The sequence below is a fragment of the Xyrauchen texanus genome, chromosome 39 (genome assembly GCF_025860055.1).
Source record: "Xyrauchen texanus isolate HMW12.3.18 chromosome 39, RBS_HiC_50CHRs, whole genome shotgun sequence".
NCBI classification, from domain to species: domain Eukaryota; kingdom Metazoa; phylum Chordata; class Actinopteri; order Cypriniformes; family Catostomidae; genus Xyrauchen; species Xyrauchen texanus.
In genome coordinates, this window is record NC_068314.1 from 2261555 (window position 1) to 2282726 (window position 21172).

At 41.0% G+C, this 21172-nt stretch overlaps 2 protein-coding genes across 3 annotated transcripts in view; one reads left to right on the forward strand and one right to left on the reverse strand.

The window, feature by feature from the left end:
• LOC127632538 (guanine nucleotide-binding protein G(I)/G(S)/G(T) subunit beta-1-like) overlaps positions 1–21172 on the reverse strand; it is a 285363-nt gene that overhangs the window by 242824 nt on the left and 21367 nt on the right. Inside the window, exon 11 of one of the 2 annotated variants that reach the window (XR_007969106.1) lies at positions 20135–21095. The gene's annotated coding sequence lies outside the window, so the exon portion shown is untranslated. Of the gene's footprint in view, positions 1–18245; positions 21096–21172 lie in introns of those variants that run through there. The other variant, XM_052111164.1, reaches the window with a different exon arrangement.
• LOC127632527 (GTPase IMAP family member 8-like) lies at positions 2344–5964 on the forward strand. The gene is made up of 7 exons (XM_052111150.1): positions 2344–2453; positions 2564–2615; positions 3178–3849; positions 3954–4763; positions 4854–4919; positions 5157–5258; positions 5395–5964. The coding sequence occupies exons 2-7, from the start codon at positions 2603–2605 to the stop codon at positions 5502–5504; spliced, it is 1773 nt and encodes a 590-aa protein (XP_051967110.1). The 5' UTR covers positions 2344–2453; positions 2564–2602; the 3' UTR covers positions 5505–5964.

A 21172-nucleotide genomic window follows, 5' to 3' on the forward strand; every position in this document is an offset into this window, starting at 1 on the left:
TATAATTATATTAATATATAATTAAAATAATGTATTAGACTAAAAGTACACCTGTAATATATATTTTCTTTTCTCTTCATTACATCTTTATTACTCTCCTAAAATGTACCTCATATATTCCCTTCTCACTCAAAGCGCTCGCGCTGGTTAAAGAGTGACGTGCTGTCATAGCAACCATGTTACCTTCTGTTTCCATTTGTCCTACGAAGGATGTCTCGCTTTAAATGAGGCTTGTTTAAAGGAGGACACTCGGTATATTGTAGCCTTCAAAGGGCGTGACCTCCGGAGGACACATCCTTCCAAACGAGACATAGCCTTTGTTCTTGATTGCGTCTGTCGTGTGCTCGTTCTCTTGCTAATTTAGTTCTGTAAATTGTGTTTAACTTTTGCTAGAAATTTGCGATTTTTGCAATTTCCTACGGATTTGTTAACCGAAACGGTTGGGTGTTTGGGAAAAGTAGGGAGATTTTCTGAATATATATTTTTGGCTGTGTTTTTTATATTACATAGTGAGTTAGGGAAGTTCTGTTTGTTCTGCTTTAATTTGTTCGGTAAATTAAAAGATGGGTAATCTGAGGTTTTGTTTATTATTTTGGACTTGTTGGCTCCTGAAGCTTGTCTTTATGCTTTTACAAAATAAACCACCCACAACACAAAGAAACAAGTCTCAATATCTTCTCTGTTGTGGCCTGACCCTAGACCGGGTCGTAACAGCAGTGGCATTTTTACTCGCCTGGATTCCACAACATGACTGTCCAATTAATCCCATAGACCTTTACCTGAAAAATAAATAAATAAAATTACACATAATTTAAATCAAATTTCAATTAATTTTTTTTTCATTCAAACACTCTACAACACAAGTAATGTACAACTCAAAAGTAACTTTAATGAAGAGCCAATAGAACAAAAAGACAAACTGATAATATTTAAAGAGTACATGAGTGAGTTGCATCATCGTCTGATGTTTCTGCTGGCTGTGCTGGGTGCATGTGAGTGGAGGTGGAGGCAGCACTCTGGAATCCCTCTTGATGTCTTGTAACGGCTGCACTTTCTGCTGTGGGCCGTTTAACAGACATCTCTACATTAGACTGGCTGCGAAAGCACACTGTTTTAAATCATGTCATGCAATGTGGTCAGTGTCAATACTCATGGTCTCCTATGAAGACAGCCTATCAGTGAGCAACCTCAACAGGTTTTTGCACAACTGCAAGGTTTTTTCATTTTGGGATTATTTGACATATACAGTGTGTCTTAACAGGCGAATAAGATAAATGACCTTCGACCCCGATATCCTCTTCTACTCAGAAAGTTTGTCGGTTGCCTCAATGAAATAAGACGACACTTGCAGACACTTGTGAATGGTACAGTAGTATACTCCTGTTGTTGACCAATGCAGCACCGACTGGCTTTCTCTGATGAAATAAACACTGTAGCATGGTATAGGTGCTGTTCCAATGGATTTCCACTTCCTGTATCAGCCGATTTTCATTTTTGTGTGAGATATTCCTTTAAAGCCTTTGTTTTGATGATTCATTGTGAATCTTGCTTGTCAATTGAATTTACATTCATTATTTAATTTCCTCAACTGACTGTTTTTTATTGTGTTGATGGATTTGAATTCTTTAACCTCACGTAAGGTTTCACCTTTCACTTAATGACCCACACACTCTGCACATAACTCTGAACTCTATACTGAATAGAATACACTCTGTAACTCTTTCCCATATCATTTAGGTGTGTTCTGCATTGTATTCGAAATATTCAATTGTTTCATGCTAAACAGAAGAGACCGTTTCTGTTGTTATATTATGTGGAAATAAGTTTAGCAGCAATCATAACCTGTCATTGAGACTGACGTCACGTCTCATGAGTAATTATAAAAGATTCCAGTTGAATGAGATTTTGTGCTGCGACAAACAACATAATAGTAAATAATCCAAAGTAACGTGAAAATACATAGACTTAATTAAGGTAATAGTACAAATCTGGAGGAAAAAGGACATATGCTGAAAGTTTCTCAACAAAAGGAATGATGTAGTCCCTATTAACTGATGAAACTATTAACTAAATAGGATTTAATTGCCAGTTAAATAAAAATGATGTGCTGACAGAACCTGTGGTGGAGGAAGAATAAGCCCTTTAATGGCAGTACTCTGACCTCTTGGATTAATTAGCAAACCTAAGGAGATAAGTATTTTCATTCCCCTTAAGTATCACATGCTTGCTGCTTGTTTATGACATTTATTTGGGGAAAATATATTGATGCTACTTTTCTGGTTGCCAGGCTATTGTTTATATCTGTTATCATTCCAGCTAATCATTCTCCGCAACATGACAAATCAGACCTGATATTCTGGTTTCAAGATGAAAGATATGGGTTAAAACGTTTTCACTTTCCACTTCATTTCTGATCACGACAAACTAAAGTGCAATCTTGTATTCCTCATAATGTAAGTGTCTTTTGAGTATATTAGTATCAGCAGAGTACTAGTAAAGTACATTTTTATTTATGTTTTGCCTCAGTAGTTTGAGCTAGTTTGATTTTTCTCTTTTTCAACAGTTTGAAGTCTTTCTTTGGATAACAAAAAAGAAGCCAAGAATGATGGAGAAAGGTAAAGCTCACTAACAGATGTAATTATGTTTATTGTTACAAACCGTCTAAATGCATTCTTTACTGTAAACAAAACAAAAAGTTCCTGGTATTCTGTATTCTTAAACTTCATGGTTTAATAAAACCACCTTAAATATTTCACGGAAACATAGGAGACTTCTTACAGCTTTCACAGCTTCACACTGTATCTGTCAGCATTTATTCAATCCTTCACCATTCAATAGTGAATGTTGTACTGCTATTAATGTGCATAGCATTGCATAGAGAAAAACTACCTTTAAATATTATCTGAACATTCAGACTGAAAACAAATTTCCAAAAATCTGAATTTACTCAGATTTCAAACAACATATGGGTGCATTGGATGGTTTGGATAAGGGTCGTAAAAATCGAATTTCAAGTTGTTATTTACAATTCAAACTTTAGATAAACGTATTTGTGTCAGATACGGCATAAATAATATTTTCGCTGCCTGTCTGAACAAAGCCTTTATGGTGTACAAATAAAATAAAACATCTAAATATACAGTTTTACTTCTCAAATGTCTGTCTTCATCCTTTCAGATTTAAGAGTAGTTGTTTTAGGATGGCAGAAATCGGACAAAGCGTCAGTGATAAACAGTATTGTAGGAGATCGAGTCGAGCCTGGCAGATTCTTCGTGAAGTCTGTGAGGAGAGACGGTGAAGTGAATGGAAGAAAGATCACTCTGATTAACACTCCCTGCTGGTGGAAGACATTTGGCTTGCAAGACTCACCAGAAGTTGTCAAACAGGAACTTGTGTGCAGTGTCTTCAAGTGTCCTCCAGGACCTCATGTTTTTCTGCTGGTTATTGATCTCAGTTTGCCTTTTACTCAAGAACACAGAATCAGCATTGAGGAACATCTGAATCTCTTTGGAGAGAGAATCTGGTCACACATCATAGTGCTCTTTACAAAAACTGTTTCACTGAATGATGAATCCATTGAGCAGCACTTACAGAGTCAAGGAGAAGATCTGCAACAGATCATACAGAGATGTGGAGGAAGATATCAAGTTTTTGATATTGAAAATAAAGGAAATGGAGTTGAAGAACTGCTTGTGAAGATTGATGGTGTTGTGACTGTAAATGATGGTAAACACTTTGAATCTGGTGATGAAAAACTTGAGGTGCAGAAAAAGAGAGAAGACATCCAAGAGAGAGCAAAATCCAGACAAACGATGGTGCAGGAAAAAACAGAACTGCTGAAAGAAATAAGTAAGCCACAGACATATGTGTATTGCAAACATACAAATAACTATGCAACTATGTTTTTCTTTGAAACCTCTAACAAAATCCTAATATTATTATGTTTCTACAAGGAGCTGTATCTCTGCTCGCAGAACTGAGAATTGTCCTGTTGGGGTGGATCGTTTCTGGCAAGAGCTCAACAGGAAACACTATCTTCAATGAAAAAATATTCAAGAAAGGAAAAACAAAACAGTGCACAAGTCATTCTGGCGATGTGGATGGCAGAAATATAACAGTGTTGGACACACCAGGCTGTTGGAAGTATTTCTCAACTAAATTCAATCCAGAGTTTGTACGGACTGCAATCCTGGAGTGTGAAGGTCTAGCAGAACGTGTGAAATATCCCAATGCCATGATCTTGACGATTCCTGCAGACACGTCATTTAAGAATGAGCAAAAACGGGTCATTGAAGAGTACATGGCCATTTTCAGAGAGGATGTCTGGAGACACACCATAGTTTTGTTCACATGGGGCGACAGATACCCAGACATCTCAATCGAGGAGCACATTGAGAGTGAAGGAGATGCCCTCCAGTGGCTGATTGAGAAATGTGGGAACAGATATCACGTCTTTGACAACACAGACATGAAGAATCGAGCTCAAGTCACAGAGCTGCTCCAGAAGATTGATCAGATGGTGGCAGAAAACTGTTTGTTCCATCTCAACACTACAGAGACAAAACATGTAGAGTCAAATTTTCAGAGAACTGATCCTCAGGAAAATGTGATGATGGAGGAGATCAGACTGAATGATATCTGCTACTTTCTGGATGAGAACTTCAAAAGAAAAGCTAGAGAGATAAAAAAGAAGATAGGAAATTTATGGATGGATATCATGGAAGAACACCATGACAGTGCAAGTTTACAACATCTTACTGAGTGTAAGTTGGCAAACTGTATGTGTTCTTTGGCCATCTTGAGTATAACATCTATTCCCTGATTTCCTTTTTAAAATTGTGTCTCATTTGTAGTTAAGGATCAATCTCCTGATACCACCGAACCGCAGAAAGTGGTGCTGACACCTCAACAGGACTGTAGTAAGTGGAAGTTTAATTGATTTTTTATTTTGAAAAGTTTACAATTAGGCGATGTCACAATTAACCCTATTTTGGGTTAATTGATTGATAACTCAAATCAAAATCTTTTGTCATTGAGATTGTATTTCAGATATTGGCTAATTTGGTCTTTGGTTTCGGTGGCGGGGTCTTCAAACGATGTACTGGTACTCTTCCATGGTATGAATATTGATCATATGCTCATCCAAACTTTTTCAGTCCCCGAGCAGGTAAAGGCACTTCTGGAGAGAGAATTCAGCAGATGGGAAAATATAATGATAGAAGAAGTTCAGAAGCGTTTGCTGGAAATTAAATCATTTGGTCAGTTATTGAATTGTATTTCACAAACAAATACTCAGTAGTTTTCCATTGTCATCAAAATATGGGATAAACAGTGGGCATATCTAATATGCATTTTAAATAATGTAGTAATATACATTCTATGTTGTATTTACAGAGCTCTCTAAGGTTGAAAAGAGGCAGATGTCAATTGATGCACTTGCGAGGTGGCTACAGACCTGTAACCATTATTCTTTACATACTGTTGATAAAATGCATAGTACATAATCACCAACCAGCTCAGAGAGACTGAACACAAGATCATGACTTCAGAGAAATTACGTAAAACCTCAAGTCTGAAAAAAGTGCTTCCATCTATGCTGTTGCAACTAGAAAAATGTCTATAATTGTAAAAGATCTCCAGTACCACTGCTCCATATAACCAGACTACGCAGTCTGCGTAGGGCACCAACTGCCTAGGGGGGCACCATCTTACCCTAGGAGGGCAGCAGAAAGTCCACCGGCTGCCCTTTCTCACGCATTATATGTTATTCAAGGACCCGAAAGCAGTTGCTGAACACAGATAATTGCTTCACGCTCATATCATTACCCCACAAACATTTTATTTTTTTATTGTAATTGTTGTAAATATGTTTTTATATGTGTCTTATAATGGTTGCAGCCTTTCTTAGTCAGGTCTCTCTTGTAAAAGATTTTCAAATCCCAATGACACCAAATTGTTAAAATAAAGTTTGAATAAAAAGAAAATTCTTTATAGAAATGCATGCAGTGTTCATTCTTTTTTAATCTGACTAATGGTGATTCTGATGTACAAAAGATACAAAAATGGTTGTAACACATTCAAGCTCGGAGATGGAAGGGAGGACACTCTGCGTGCACTCAGATCAGTGTAACACAAATGTTGTGACACAGAGTCTACAGCTTCACAATAACATAAAACACTCAATAAGACATGCCAGTCACTGGTCACTCGTGCCGTTCTCTCTCTCTCATCTGGCGGTGGCTTGGCCATTTATATGCCGCTCTCCCCATGCTTACTGGAATTAGAGACAGGTGTTAATTTAGCTCAGGTGCAAGCGCCCTTAGAGCTTTCTCTCCAGACAGGTGCTCAACCATGCCCCCGCTGCCACATATCTCCCCCCCCCATTTCTGGAAAGGGAGTCGTCAACTGCCATCTGCGCCCCCGGTCTGTAGACAACCTTGAATTTAATGTGCTGGAGAGCCAGACACCACCGGATGATCTGCACGTTGGCATCCTTCATGCGGTGGAGTCATTGGAGTGGGGCGTGATCCGAGTAGAGGGTGATGGCCCGCCCCAGCAGTTAGTACAGTAGAGTGAGGACACTCCTTTTCCACGGTGCCATACTTTACTTTGTCTCCCTCAAGGAGAGCTTGCGGCTGATGTACAGCCCCACCTCCTGCGAGAGTATGCCCCCAGTCCTCTGTCTGAAGGGTCCATCTGTAATAGGAAAGGGGGAGAGAAATTAGGTGAATGAAAAAGTGGCCCCCCTCAAAGTGTGGCTTTAACCTGGGTGAACGCCTGTTGGCACTGCTCCGTCCACTGGACCGGGTCTGGAGCCCCCTTTATAGTGAGATCAGTCAGCAGGATGGTGATGTCCGAATAATTAGGCACACATCTTCTGTAATAGCCACGCAGCCCCAGGGACTGTTTCACAACCTTTTTGGTCTTAGAACTCGGGATGGTTGCAATCGCCGCAGTTTTGTCAATTTGGGGTCGCACCTGCCCATGACCAAAGTAGAACCCTTTGGGGATTGCTGTGAGCCCCGCCTGCCAAAGCGATCTCAGAACTCCCCTCAGATGCTGCATGTGCCACGGCGCAAGCAGTATGCAGTCTGAGGATTCGGTCCATGAGACGCTGAAATGTAGCCAGGGCCCCAAACAAACCAAATGGCAGCATCACAAATTGGTACAATCAAAACGGCGTGTAGAAGGCTGTTTTTTCATGGGAAATCGGTGTCCGGGGGATCTGCTAATAACCTGTCAAATCCAATGTCGAATCAACTTGAGCAGTAACTAACCGATTGAGCAACTCGTCAACGAGGGGCATCGGGTACACATCAAACTTAGACACCACGTTTTCTATAATCCACACAGAACTGTACAGACCCGTCGCTCATAGGAACTAGAACAACCGGGCTGGACCAATCGCTGTGGGATTCCTCTATTACCCCTCTACGTACGACCCGGTAGAGGGGAGAACACGTCTGAAAATTCTTGTTGCAACTTGGCAACCCATGCGAGCTGATACAGTGATAGGTGGTCTCCGCAAGTGACTGGAGTGTTATTTGAAGATTGGCACGACAAGGTCCATACCAATTCTCTCAAAGGGGACTTTGATTAGAGGGACAATAAAAACGGGCTATTAAGCGGTTCAGTGTTTTCCTTTCCCCTAGGTGACCTGCCATCGGATTACAGTAAGCCGCCTGGAACAACATTTCCCGGTGGCACCGCTGTAGTAAAAGCTGGGTTGTATCTTTTGTTTGAGCATCCTGCGTCACTCTATACAACCGCTCATTTATAATCGTAAAATAGGGATATGAAAGTGCGACACTTGACCATCAATCACTCTCACTTGGTCGAAGGCATGCTTAAGGGTTTCGTCTCTCAACTGCACCAAAGGGAAATCCCCTTCAGGAAATCCCCTGAGGATGGGAGGGGCCGCAGCCAACATCATCTTGACGTGGTGCTGATGAAAAGGACCCCGGCTCCGCCTCACCTACCAGAGCATCGCAAAAATCACATCTCATCACTTTACGCAGGACCCATTCGCACATATTCCCTTTAATATATTTCTGAATTCAGGCCAATTAGTCCCCAAAATCAGCAGATGGGTGAGGCGGGAACTAACCACAGCCTCTACTCTATGTTGTGTTCCCCGAAATGTAATCAGCAGGGTCACCATAGGGTATTTGTGAATATCCCCATGCACACACTTCACCCTCACTGTTTTAGCTGTACCCAATGCCACGTGTTGAACCAAGTGTTGGTGGACCATGGTTTGATTACAACCTGTGTCCACCAATGCTTGGTGAGTACCCACCTTGATCCTTACTGGTATCTGGTATGCTCCGGCCCCCCGGATCTCAGCGGCCCATTCAAACAGCCTTGTTGTAGGCACCATGGACCTTCTCTCCGCACTGACAAAGGAATTTACTGCTTCTCTGCATATCGCCTATTAGTTCATAAGATAATTTACTTTATTTACCGAGCATATGGCATGCCGTTTTACTCGTATTGTCTCCACTCTGGTTTTTTATGAACTGCTCTGTTCTCCCAAGAATTGTGATGTCTTCATTGACACGAAGATTGATTGACCCCAACTCATAGACATTTATGAATGACTCCTTGCCTGCATTTCATTGCCATGTTTGCCGCACCCCTATGTGTGATTACTGTATATGTAACTTTGTTAACCCTGCTTTTGGCTGAAACTCTCTAATGATTTCCTACTCTTATGTTACATGAAGATACTCACCTTTATACCAGCATGATGCTGAGGTTCCCTGTTTTGGCAGGTGGCTTAAATTATGTTACCCTTTATGGATCTACGCTCACCACCATTATCATGTGTATATCTGAACTTTAAGACTTTCTGCATATCATGTGACATTAGCATGTTGGTGTCATTACAGAAAGGCTAGACCATAGGAATATGAACCCAGCAGAAGTTACCGCCAGCGTGGAAGATGATCCGTTCATGGATCTTGTACGTCAGCTCAGGGCATCCCTTCTCCACATGCCTGAACCTACACAGCCAGTATAGTATATTTTTCAATATTCTAGTATGTTTCTTATATATCAAAATACTTATATGAGTTTCCTGGCCTTTGTGTGACCCAGGAGAGAGCATATGAGGTTACTAAAAGTGTTGATGCTGCAAAGGCCACAAAGAGCACCCAGCTGTAACAAAATAATGAGACTAAGGACCTTGAAGATAGACTAAAGCCAAGTTTCTACCAGTAAAAAGATATCAAAAGGCTCTGTGAGATAATGGTGGCAAATAGTATCCATTGGTTACAAAAATAACAAAGGGGCACAGAAATGAGGTAATGCCAGATAACAAACTGTATAGAAGAGGAGGTTTTGGACTAAGACAGTCAGAACGGACAGCTGGCCGGTCTCATGTTTGTTGGTGTTCAATAAACTACAACTTTGGCATCTGGAACTCAAGACTCTGAGAGTTTTCTTACAACTTAGAGAGATTCATCGTGATATTCCACGACACCAGCCACAACTCCTGCACCAGAGCCAGTTTCTCTATCTCCTCCCGCCAGTCCTATAGTGATCCCAACCCCATACTTCGCATCCACGGGAGATTGTATTGGCTTTATCCTGCAGAGCCAGCTTGATCTAGAGATGCAGTCTCAGTGTTTCCCTGCAGTGTGCTAAAACAATCTGGGACCATGGAGGTTCAGAAACAGAGACTTTAGAACATTTCCAAAGTGTTTTGTACCCCCTCAGGTGACTCCTCATAGGCTGAACAGCTTTATAGTATTTGTCAGGGGAAATGACCAATCACCAACTATGCTCTCCAATTTTGCACGTTGGTGGCAGCTAGTGGTTGGAAAGAACCTGCCCTGATGACAACGTACCAACAGGGTCTGGATCCTCGACTGAGACTCGATTTATTAAGTTATCCATACGAGTGGTGCATTGCATGCAGTCCTGCTTAACTGAACGCTCCGTCCAACAAATTCCTTCTGTTCCCCACCAGTCTGGTAATCGCTCTCCAACACCCAACCCAGAGCCTATGCAACTTGATCACTCTCCCCTCGATCCAGCGGAGAGAGAAACCAGAGATTCACTAATAAACTGCGTTTATATAGTGGCAATCAGGGACACTTCCTAGCCACATGCCCTGTGAAACCCTCACGCACCCCTGTGAGTTCTATTACTGTGGTTCACTCCAACAATTTTCCGTTATGCACAAGAGCAAATGTGTCCTCTGCTTATCTGTCTTTAAAAGTCACCACATTCCTTGACTCTGGAGCTGTGGGGAATTTCATCGCCGGCAACCTCTGCCGCAAGCTCCAACTCTCTAAGGTCCCCTTTGACACTGACCTCCCCATACACTCCGTGATTGGTCAACCACAGGGCAAGGGATACATCCATTACCATACCACCCGGTAACATTTGCAGGTGGGTTTCATGCATCTAGAGGATATTGAGCTAATGGTACTGGAGGGCTCGACTGCGGATATCATCTTGGGCCGTCCCGAGTTGTGTACTCATTCTGTCCTGGAAGTCTGGAGAAATACTGCAATTTGGACAGTAGTGTTTTAAAACCTGTATATGCCCATTACTCCATTTTCAAAGGGAAAAGGAGATCTCCTCTGTGGTTAAGCCTGTGAATGTTTATTCTACCACCATCGAGAGCCCAGCCATTTTTCTGCCCCAAGAAAACTTCCCAGCTCCCTTCCACATTGCTCACTCCAGACCTTGTGACTGTGCCATCGAGCTCCTGCCAGGTGCACCACTGCCTGGATTTACCCCTTATCATTCCCAGAACAGAAAGCTATGGAAGGGTACATCGAAGAAGCTTTAGCCCAAGGTTATGTCCGTCCATCCATTTCCCTGGCCGCATCAAGCTCAAGCTTCTTCTTCATTCAGAAGGAGATTGGAGGCCTGAAACCATGTATTGACTACCGTGGCCTCAACAACATTACAGTCATGTATCAGTATCCCCTTCCCCTCCTCCCTGCTGCCCTGGAACTGCTAAGAGGAGCAACTGTGTTCACGAAGTTCGGCCTCTGCAGCGCTTATAACCTTGTTCATATACGGAAGGGGATTGAGTGGAAGACGGCCTTTGTAACACCAACAGGACACTTCGAATACAGAGTTATGCCATATGGCCAGGTCAACGCCTCCTCCATATTTCATGGATTTATGAATGAGGTGTTCCGGGAGTACCTCCACAGTTTCGTTCTTGTGTATATATATCGATGACATCTTGATTTAGTCCCTGACCCTATCCGACCATCGTCAGCGTGTGGCACTGGTGATAGAACGTCTGGGCAAGTTCCAGTTGTTCCTCAAGGCTGAAAAATGCTCTTTCCATTTGAGTCATGTTCAGTTCCTGGGATACAACATCAGTCCGCAGGGAATCCAGATGGACCAAGGAAAGGTTGGAGCTCTCAAATCGTGGCCAGTTCCTAAGACTGTCAAAGATCTTCAGCACTACCTGGGGTTTGAAAACCTTTACCGAAGATTTGACTACAGCTCCATTGCCTCTTCCCTGACCTCCTTACTCAAGAAAGGACCCAAAACCCTATCCTGGACTCCAGAAGCCTCCCACACTTTCCTCAAGCTGAAGGAAACATTCCACACAGCCCGGTACTAGTCCACCCAATTCCTGAACTCCCTTTTGTGGTTGAGGTCGATGCTTCCTCCACCGGAGTAGGTGCTGTACACTCTCAGAGGCAAGGGGATCCAGCTAAATGACATTCATGTGCCTTCTATTCCCAGAAGTTATCTCAGAACTATGGCATTGGGAATAGAGAACTACTCACCATAAAACCAGCCTTGGATGAGTGGCGCCATTGGCTCGAGGGTTCACTCCAACCCCTTCTTAGTCATTACTGATCACAGGAACCTGGAATACCTTCAGAAGGCACACAGTTTAATTCCACATCAGGCCTGGTGGGTGTTGTTTTTCACCCGCTTCCAGTTCACTATGTCCTACCACCACAGATACAAGAACACCAAGGCAGATGGTTTGTCTCACAGACATTCTCCTGAATACAACCCTGTAAAAACTGAAACTATCTTGCCATCGAAGATTTTCATGTGCCCCATACAATGGGCTTTGAATGACTAGATCACCCAAGCATCTGCCTCTGATCCTGCTCCGCCTGAGTGTCCCGAAGGTAAACACTATATCCCTGCCACACTTCGAGCCACACTCCTGGAATCTGTTCACTTCTCACTGGGCACTGGTCACCCTGGTATCCAATGAACCCTCTCGCTCCTCCAGTCCAGATATACGCCGTTTCGTTCAAGGATGTCCTGAATATGCTATAGCCAAATCTCCTCGTCACTTGGTTTATTGGGAGGGTTACGGCCCAGAGGAAAGATCTTGGTAGCAAGAGACAATATCCTTGATCCCGCTGCATGCCTTCCACCCAAACGCCCAGCACCTCGGGGTAGAGGTCAACCCCGACGTCAGGATCAGCGGTACACAGGAGCAGCCCGTGGAGGAGGGGGTACTGTCATGAGCGCACCGGGCTCTCCCTCACCGTCTGTCACTCGCTCTCACTCACCAGCGATCTAATTACTCACACCTGCAACTCATCTTCACCTCATCAGAACACGTACTTATATAGCACTTTCCCCTTCAGTCAGCATCTAACCTTGTTGTAGGCACCCTGGACCTTCTCTACGCGCTGACAAAGGGATTTACTACTACTCCGCATATCAGTTATTAGTTCAACGACGCTCTGTTCTGGAATCTCAAGATAAGTGACTTTATATTTACCGAGCATATGGCATGACGTTTTACTTGTACTGAGTCCACTCAGGTTTTTGATTAACTGCTCTGTTCTCCCAAGAATTGTGATTTACATGAAGATTGAATGACCCCAACTCATAGACATTTATGAATGACTCCTTGCCTGTGTTTCACTGCCACGTTTGCCGCACCCCTATGTGTGATTACTGGATTTGTGAATTTGTTAACCTTGCATTTGGCTGAAACTCTCTAATGATTTCCTGCTCCTGTGTTATATGAAGATACTCACCTTTATGCCAGCAGTCGCTAGTGCGCCTCTCGAGGTCAGGGGATTGAGGTTTACCTATCTACCAGATGGCTACCGTTACACTCACCCCCCTAAACCTCACTCCCATCCAGGTCATGGCACCACTGTAACTGGTCCTACTCGACCTGCTCTGGGTGGATTCGAACCGCCATCTCCGGCATGGGAGGCGGGCACACTAACGAGGACATTAAAGGCTACAGCCCCAAGCATCAGTCGCTAGTGTGCATCTTGAGTCCAGGGGAGTGAGGTTTACACACTGCACAGCTACCTACAAGCTGGCTACCGTTTCATATGAATAATATCTATTACAATGCACTTTCTAATCATTCATTTTAATTTTGAGTTTAACATTGTGTGCCTATTTAATAGTGTAGCGTTTGAGTATACAGTAATTTAGCTCTTCAATAAAAGGTTATCATATTTAGTAGTAGTTGTACTGTAATATTTTGTCATTTTAAAGGATGAACAATAACATCACCAGATTTTACGGTCTGTTATAATGGTTTTGTGTGTCAGAATTTTGAGTGTTATGTTAAATGAATCATCAAAATTTTGTATTACGTTAGGAGATTTGCATAACCCTTAAAAACAGCACTGTTGTCGTACCATGTTTTTGTGATGCATCCGATAGAAATGTGGTAAAATTACATGTCCAAAAACATGGTTAACCTGGTACTTTGTTGTACCATTTTGTTTGTAAGGGGATTTTCCAGATTAATATATGTAGAATAATTGTTTTATTATTTTTGCTTTGTTCACAGATTTGGCTGCTCTGATAAGAAGGCTTTGAAGGTAAGAATCAGTAAATATAATTTACAGATGAATTGCACAGTAAAGTCTTAGTCACCTGACTTTGATAAGTAATGATGTTTTTGAAATATTCTCCATACAGGGTTGGAAATGGACCAGGATAATCGTTCTCCATTAAAGCAAAAAGACGATTGGTGATGGTTTTGAGCAGCTTTTAGTTTATGTTCAAGTGGGCTCGGAGTTTGTGAAAGGTAAGATGAATTTTGTATTTATCTATTTTTATTTAAAGTAATTGTTAAATTACCGGTATGCAAAAGTACAAATCTAGTCTGATAATATCACAAATTGAAACAGGTTATTAAGGTCAGATTAGTCCGAGCTTATCGAAGGGGAAAGTAAGTTTGTGTTGTAGTGTTGAATTAGCATTTTGGTTAAGTATTTGTGTCGACAGAAACCTGTCTGAATGAGTCATTGGAGAATATTGCAAACAGGGGCCAGTTGGACCACATAAAAACACACAAACATACAGTCCACCATAAAAGAGGTGTTAGCTCATAGACATTTGAAGGTGGCCTTTTTTGGCAGGTGAGTTCTGTGAATATTTGACCAGCAGCTGTGTATGATCATTTTCAGTTTCATATCAATAAATGATGTATTTGACTTAAAATTAAAGTCCTCATTTTTATCATTTTTCTAGAACAAGCAATGGCAAGATCACAGTTATTATTGCCATGCTGCATGACCGTGTGCTGCCCAGTGGCATCGGTCAGACGACCAACTGCTTCCTGAGTGTAGAGGTCACAAGGCCTATCTGAAGACCAAGGGCTCAGAAGAGGAGAAAAGTATCAAGGTACTGATGACAACTTTTCTCAGAATGTACGTAATTCATTTTTCACTCCCCGTTCTTATAAGTGAAGGGTGTCATTTTTTGCCCCAGACAAACAAATAGTTCCACACCAATCTCACACCATTTGAAGAATTCAGTAAAAAAGATTTTTCAAATGAATGTCAGGATCCTTCATATGAAGATTGCGAACAATCTGAAACTATCTTTATAACCCAACCCTTCAATAGACAATGATCGCTTTCTTCATAAATGTTGATGGATCCATTCATTTTGCCATCCTAACTGTGCATGATTATATGGTTTGTTGCATTTTATTTTTATTTAATGTTTATGTATTTAGTATGTTTTGTTTTTTGTCTGTGACCCTGTCAGAACAAACCTGCAATCTCACGGTTTAGAACCACAGATCTAGAACCCTGTTTGTTTGGTTGTGACTCAAAGTCCTAAATTTGATTTCCAATTTGATGTTAGACTAAATGAGTTTTCTTTCTTTCTTTCTTTCTTTCTTTCTTTCTTCTGCAGACAGTAAATCAGTTGGCTCGTGCACTACATATGGATGAGAGTTTGGACGCTGGCTGCCTAGTGAAAGTATTTTGGCCCAAGACAAAGTGTGCTCTGCTCAGAGATGACCTGGTTCTGATGGACAAGTACTCTTTCCCAAATCCTGGTTAGTTTACATGATCCTACTTGGCTATTTACCAATTAAATGAACAGAACGAAATATTGAGATCAAATAATTTTATTATGTGAGAGAAGAGAGCACAGAGTGATGCAAGAGACATAAACGGCTTTGTAGGAAATCACTTGCCTGGGAAAACATCAGTTATAACGGTCATTACATACAAATCAGTTCTGTGAAGTTCTTTAAAATACACTGAGCTGGTGTAAATTTGTCTCCCATAATTGCATTTCCAAAATGATCATGCTGTGGATAGTAAGACGTCCAGATTAGCAGATTTTAGTGGAGTAAAAACTGACAATGAGAGCGGTTATATGCACACAAACACACTGATAATAACCAAAAATCTACTTATTCAAATAATCAGACAATTTAAGTAAACCGTGTTTATGTGAGATTTGAAATCATCGGGCCATTCTCTGCTTTTGACGTCTAAACGTAAACAGTCATGCACACGACACTTGCACACATACAACACGAAATCTGGTTAATGGGCAAAAATCTACCCAATGTCAATTGGTTTATTCTTAAACCTTTTATGAATTTGTCCTGGCTACTTTTTTCCCATATAATGGGAAGTGAATAAGAACTAGGGCTACGGCAATAATTTTTTTATGTGTGAGAACGCTGTGGGCGTCTGGCTGCCGCTTCACATTCAGAATATGATTTGCGTGTTTGTTATTGTTGTTGTTTTTCTTGATTTGTTAACAAAGTTAACATCTTATTGATCGCGATCTACTGGACTTATATTACGTTTGGAATTGGATCTGGACACTTATTTCTGGAGTCTCTCTGCCCACTGGAGAAGAACAGCATTCACCTGCCGTTGGAGACTGAAAAGCACTGTTGCTCCATTTCACCGGTATGTTGCGAGCCCTCTCTCTGTCTGTCTGTCAATCACCTCTTTCAGCATGGGTATTAGGCGAGTCTCCCCTCTCTTAATAACCTGTGTTGACAGCTCTTTGACTGGTTGGGTTTCCTTCCTCTCGATCAACTCTTAGGTGTAGGACTAAGCAGGGTTCATATCGTTGTTATGTGGCTGGCATCTTCCTGACTGCTCCACTTATATACAATCATGCCTTGGATTTCATCTTCTAGAGCGCTTCTCTTCTGCCTTGCTCTCGTCCTTGCCACACATGTCCTGGAAATCAACCTCCTAACATCACAACTTAAGAGTCTTAAAACTGACATCCGTGTTTAGACCTGAAGTACTTGAACTAAATCAAGTATGTGACCATGTTAATGGGTTGGAAAATGCACATACTCTACTAATTTGAAGCTATCGAGCACATTCATGAGTTCAGTTGCATTTGTACAGTCAGTGTCTGTTGAGAGACATTGTGGCTTGAAGGCCTCTCCAGGTCTCCGTCTAAGCATTAGACGACCAGGTGGAGGATCGTGATGATCTGGGGGTGCTTCAGAAAGACTGGAATCAGTCAGATACCTCTTTGTGAAGGACGCATGAATCAAGCCACGTACAAGGATATACTGGAACGTGCTTCCTTCTGTTCTGACAGTGTTCCCCAACTCTGAGGATTGGTTTCTCCAGCAGGACAATGCTTCATGCAGACAGGCCAATCAAGGTGTGGATGGAGGAGCACCAGATCCCTGTTGTCAGTACTTTATAGAATAAAACAAAAATTTTCATTTTATTTAACATCAAGTCTATTTTACACATCCAGAGAGTATTTGTTCATATTGTTAACTACATTGTAGCATTTGGTATTTTTAGCGCAGGAGCACGACACCGAACTCATACGGCGTGTGAGAAGCAGAGTGGACGTATGGCACGAGCATCCGCCACCGACACGCCAACATCTGCACAACAGACGGCAAGAAACAAATAATGTTCAGTGAAAATTAAAATGAATAATCACGACGTGTGTATCTGTAACTATATCAGATTGCAAGGGAAATTTGCTTTGCCCAGAGCCGCCGTTAATATCCAACCCTGGATGGTACTAGAGATAGAAATGAGAGATGCAGCAGGAGTTTAAGTGTCTCTCTTCATCAATGCAGCTGGTATGTTACGCAAAACATTTTTGCAAATGTGCTACATTATGACCGAGCGCCAAGATATGAAAGGTGCACACGCTTGCAATGTTAACAGCTTTGTTGATTATAAACAGGAACAATAGCATAACGTCATTAATACATTTAGAAAAGTTTATACATCTGCAAAATCTTAAGTTCAGTAACTCCATGACCGAGCACTTCCTCCCAGCGCGCTCGCACTAAATTTAACGAGAGAGAGACTGTAGTGAGATCATCATTTGCATGATTTTGGTGAGTGTAATTAAAGAGATAATTTAACACAGTTGATTCAAAGTTGATTCAAAAACAAGTTAATTGATTTGATCATCTCTATCTATTGGTTTACTAATTTGCAGCTGCACTTTAACGCAAACCGAATAAGTGTGCGGGAACTTCCCGCATTATGAACGTGGAAATTTTGGCAATTGTGCGCAATACCTGCAATCCATCGACGAATTTCAGGCTCTGCAAACAGTATTATATTAAAATATTAAAGTTACCCTGGTTCACCTCCTTTATGATTTCATTATACAAAAAACATTACTCCACAATCTGCTAAATTAAAGCAATGGAAGGCTGCGTCAATAGCATTTATCCCCACTCTTGTCATACACGTCAAGGCGGCCAAATCAAAGGCCATCACGGCCAACTTTGGTCTGTGAGCCCTAGTTTGGGCATCTCTGGTCTATGGTAACTCAGATAACCACTCTGTACAATTGTGGTCAGAAGAATATAATCTCTGAATGCTATTCTGAGATGTGGTTTGGCACAGTTTTGGTGGCATGAGGAGGACCTACACAATATTTAATGCTGATTGGTGTATATAGGCCTATTCCCCTTAGACAGCTCAAATACATACTGCATATGTAAATATAGTTGCATAAGTTTAAGATGCACAATAAACACCACATCAATCTTTAGATTTGGTTAAAAGTCTTTGTTTTATTGGTTACAATATCAGTGTTTAGCAACATTATCACCATGTTACTTTACAAATACCAAAAAAGTTGAAACAAAGTTATTAAATTGATTAATTGCAAATATGGCACAGTGAAAGTACACAAGGCACCACACTCCTGGTTTCATTGGCTCAAAAATAAAAATAACATGATGTAAAATACAAATGAGCCAAAAGCCTATTACTTATAAACACTTTAAGCATTGGGCTTCTAACAGGTAATACTAAAATGCTTTACTGTTGCTCAGTTGAGTGGTTTGGCCTGTAGCAGGAATGGAAATAATGTCCCAAACAACTTGTTTTAAAGTTGACAATGGTTTCGCTAAAAGGTCTGAAAGAGCCAATGGAGAAACAAAACCACAATTAAGATGGCAAGATGTTAAAACTGCCCATTTCAGCTGATCTAAAACAACCACTCAAATTTTACACTTGCTCATTATAAAACAACCACAAAAATAATCACGGATTGGCAATCTGTCAACCTCTATAGTAAACCACAATACCATCAACAGAAATCTGAATTCTCAAGCAATACTTTTAACCAATACTAGTTACAATACCAGCAAACAAACTTCCTGTGCAAACTGTTGAATTTTCAAGGAGACATTGCTATTAATGACATCTCTTTTCACAGTCAACTAATATCTTAAAACCAAGCAAAAATTCCTCTATGGCGTGTTGACAAACTCTGGAATGGTAAATAGGTTGTTTATTTATGCTAAATAAGCATCTTCATACTGTAAAAGAACAAAAAAATACATTCTTACATTAATACCACAACATATTTTCAAGCGGATCCCTTTTTATACAAGTCAGAAGTTTACATACAGTTTGGTTGTAGTCAATAAAACTCATTTTCTAACCACTCGACAGATTTAATATTAGCGAACTATAGTTTTGGCAAGTGGTTTAGGACATCTACTTTGTGCATGACATGAGTAATTTTTTACAGACAGATTGTTTCACTTTTAATTGACTAAATCACAGTTCCAGCAGGTCATAAGTTTACATACACTAAGATAACTGTGTCTTTAAGCAGCTTGGAAAATTCTGTACTGAAGTGGAGGTGTACCTGTGGATGTATTTTGAGGCCTACCTTCAAACTCAGTGTCTCTTTGCTTCACATCATGAGAACATGAGAAATCAACCAAGACCTCAGAAAATAATAATTGTGGACCTCAACAAGTCTGGTTCATCCTTGGGAGCAATTTCCAAATGCCAGAAGGTACCACGTTCAAGTATAAACACTATGGGACCACGCAGTCATCATACCGCTCAGGAAGGAGACGCATTCTGTGTCCTAGAGATGAATGTAGTTGTGCAAAAAGTGCAAATCAACCCCAGAACAACAGCAAAGGACCTTTTGAAGATGCTGGAGGAAACAGGTACACAAGTATCTATATCCACAGTAAAATGAGTCCTATATGGACATCACCTGAAAGGCTGCTCAGCAAGGAAGAAGACACTGCTCCAAAACCACCATAAAAAAGCCAGACTACAGTTTGCAAGTGCACATGGGGACAATGATGTTACTTTTTGGAGATATGTCCTCTGGTCTGATGAAACACAAATGTAACTGTTCGGCCATAATGACCATCGTTATGTTTGGAGGAAAAAGGGCGAGACTCACCAGCCGAAGAACACCATCCCAACCGTGAATCATGGGGGTGCAGAATCATGTTGTGGGGGTGCTTTGCTGCAGGAGGGACTGGTGCACTTCACAAAATAGATGATGACATCATGAGGAAGGAACATTATGTGGATATATTGAAGCAACATCTCAAGACATCAGACAGGAAGTTAAAGCTCAGTCACAAATGGGTCTTCCAAATGGACAATGACCCCAAGCACACTTAAGGCAAAATGGCTTAAGAACAACAAAGTCAAGGTATTGGAGTGCCCATCACAAAGCCCTGACCTCAATCCGATATAAAATTCGTGGGCAGAACTGAAAGTGTGTGTGAGCAAGAGCCACACACACACTTTCAGTTCTGCCCACAAATTTTGGATACAATCCTGACTCAGTTACAGCAGTTCTGTCTGGAGGAATGGGACAAAATTCCAGAAACTGATTGTGAGAAGCTTGTGGAAGGATTCCCAAAACATTTGACCCAAGTTAAACAATTTAAAGGCAATGCTGCCAAACACTAACAAAGTGTATGTAAACTTCTGACCCACTGGGAATGTGATGAAAGAAATAAAAGCTAAAATAAATCATTCTCTCGACTATTATTCTGATATTTCACATTCTTAAAATAAAGTAGTGATCCAAACTGACCTGAGACAGGGAAAGTTTTCCACCATTAAATGTCAGGAATTGTGAAAACGGAGTTTAAATGTATTTGGCTAAAGTGTGTGTAAACTTCTGACTTCAACTGTGTGTGTGACACACACACACACACACACACACACACACACACACACACACACACACACACACACACACACACACACACACACACACACACACACACACACACACACACACACACACACACAAAAGTTCTTAAATGCTATTTCACAGTTATATGAAATGTATTAAGAGAGTTAACAATATAATTTGACAACCTGAAGTGCAAAAAAAATTAAATACAGAGACACACAGTGAGGACTCTGGCACTTATTAATATGGCAAAATTTAGTGAATGGCTTGATCGCTCCAATCATGTTGTTTTTTTACATTCATGTTACAAATCTAATCTAATGCAATGATTCAGGGAACAGGTAAATCTTCCTGACCAGGTAGTGTAATTCATGTCCAACTGTCTGCTCACATTTATATGCTGAAACAAAGATGTTTTATCATGGGAGAATCTAAAAAAAAAAAAAAAAAAAAAAAAAAAAGTCAAGAACATGTCAGAGTCACAAACACCCCAAAATCAAAAGAAATT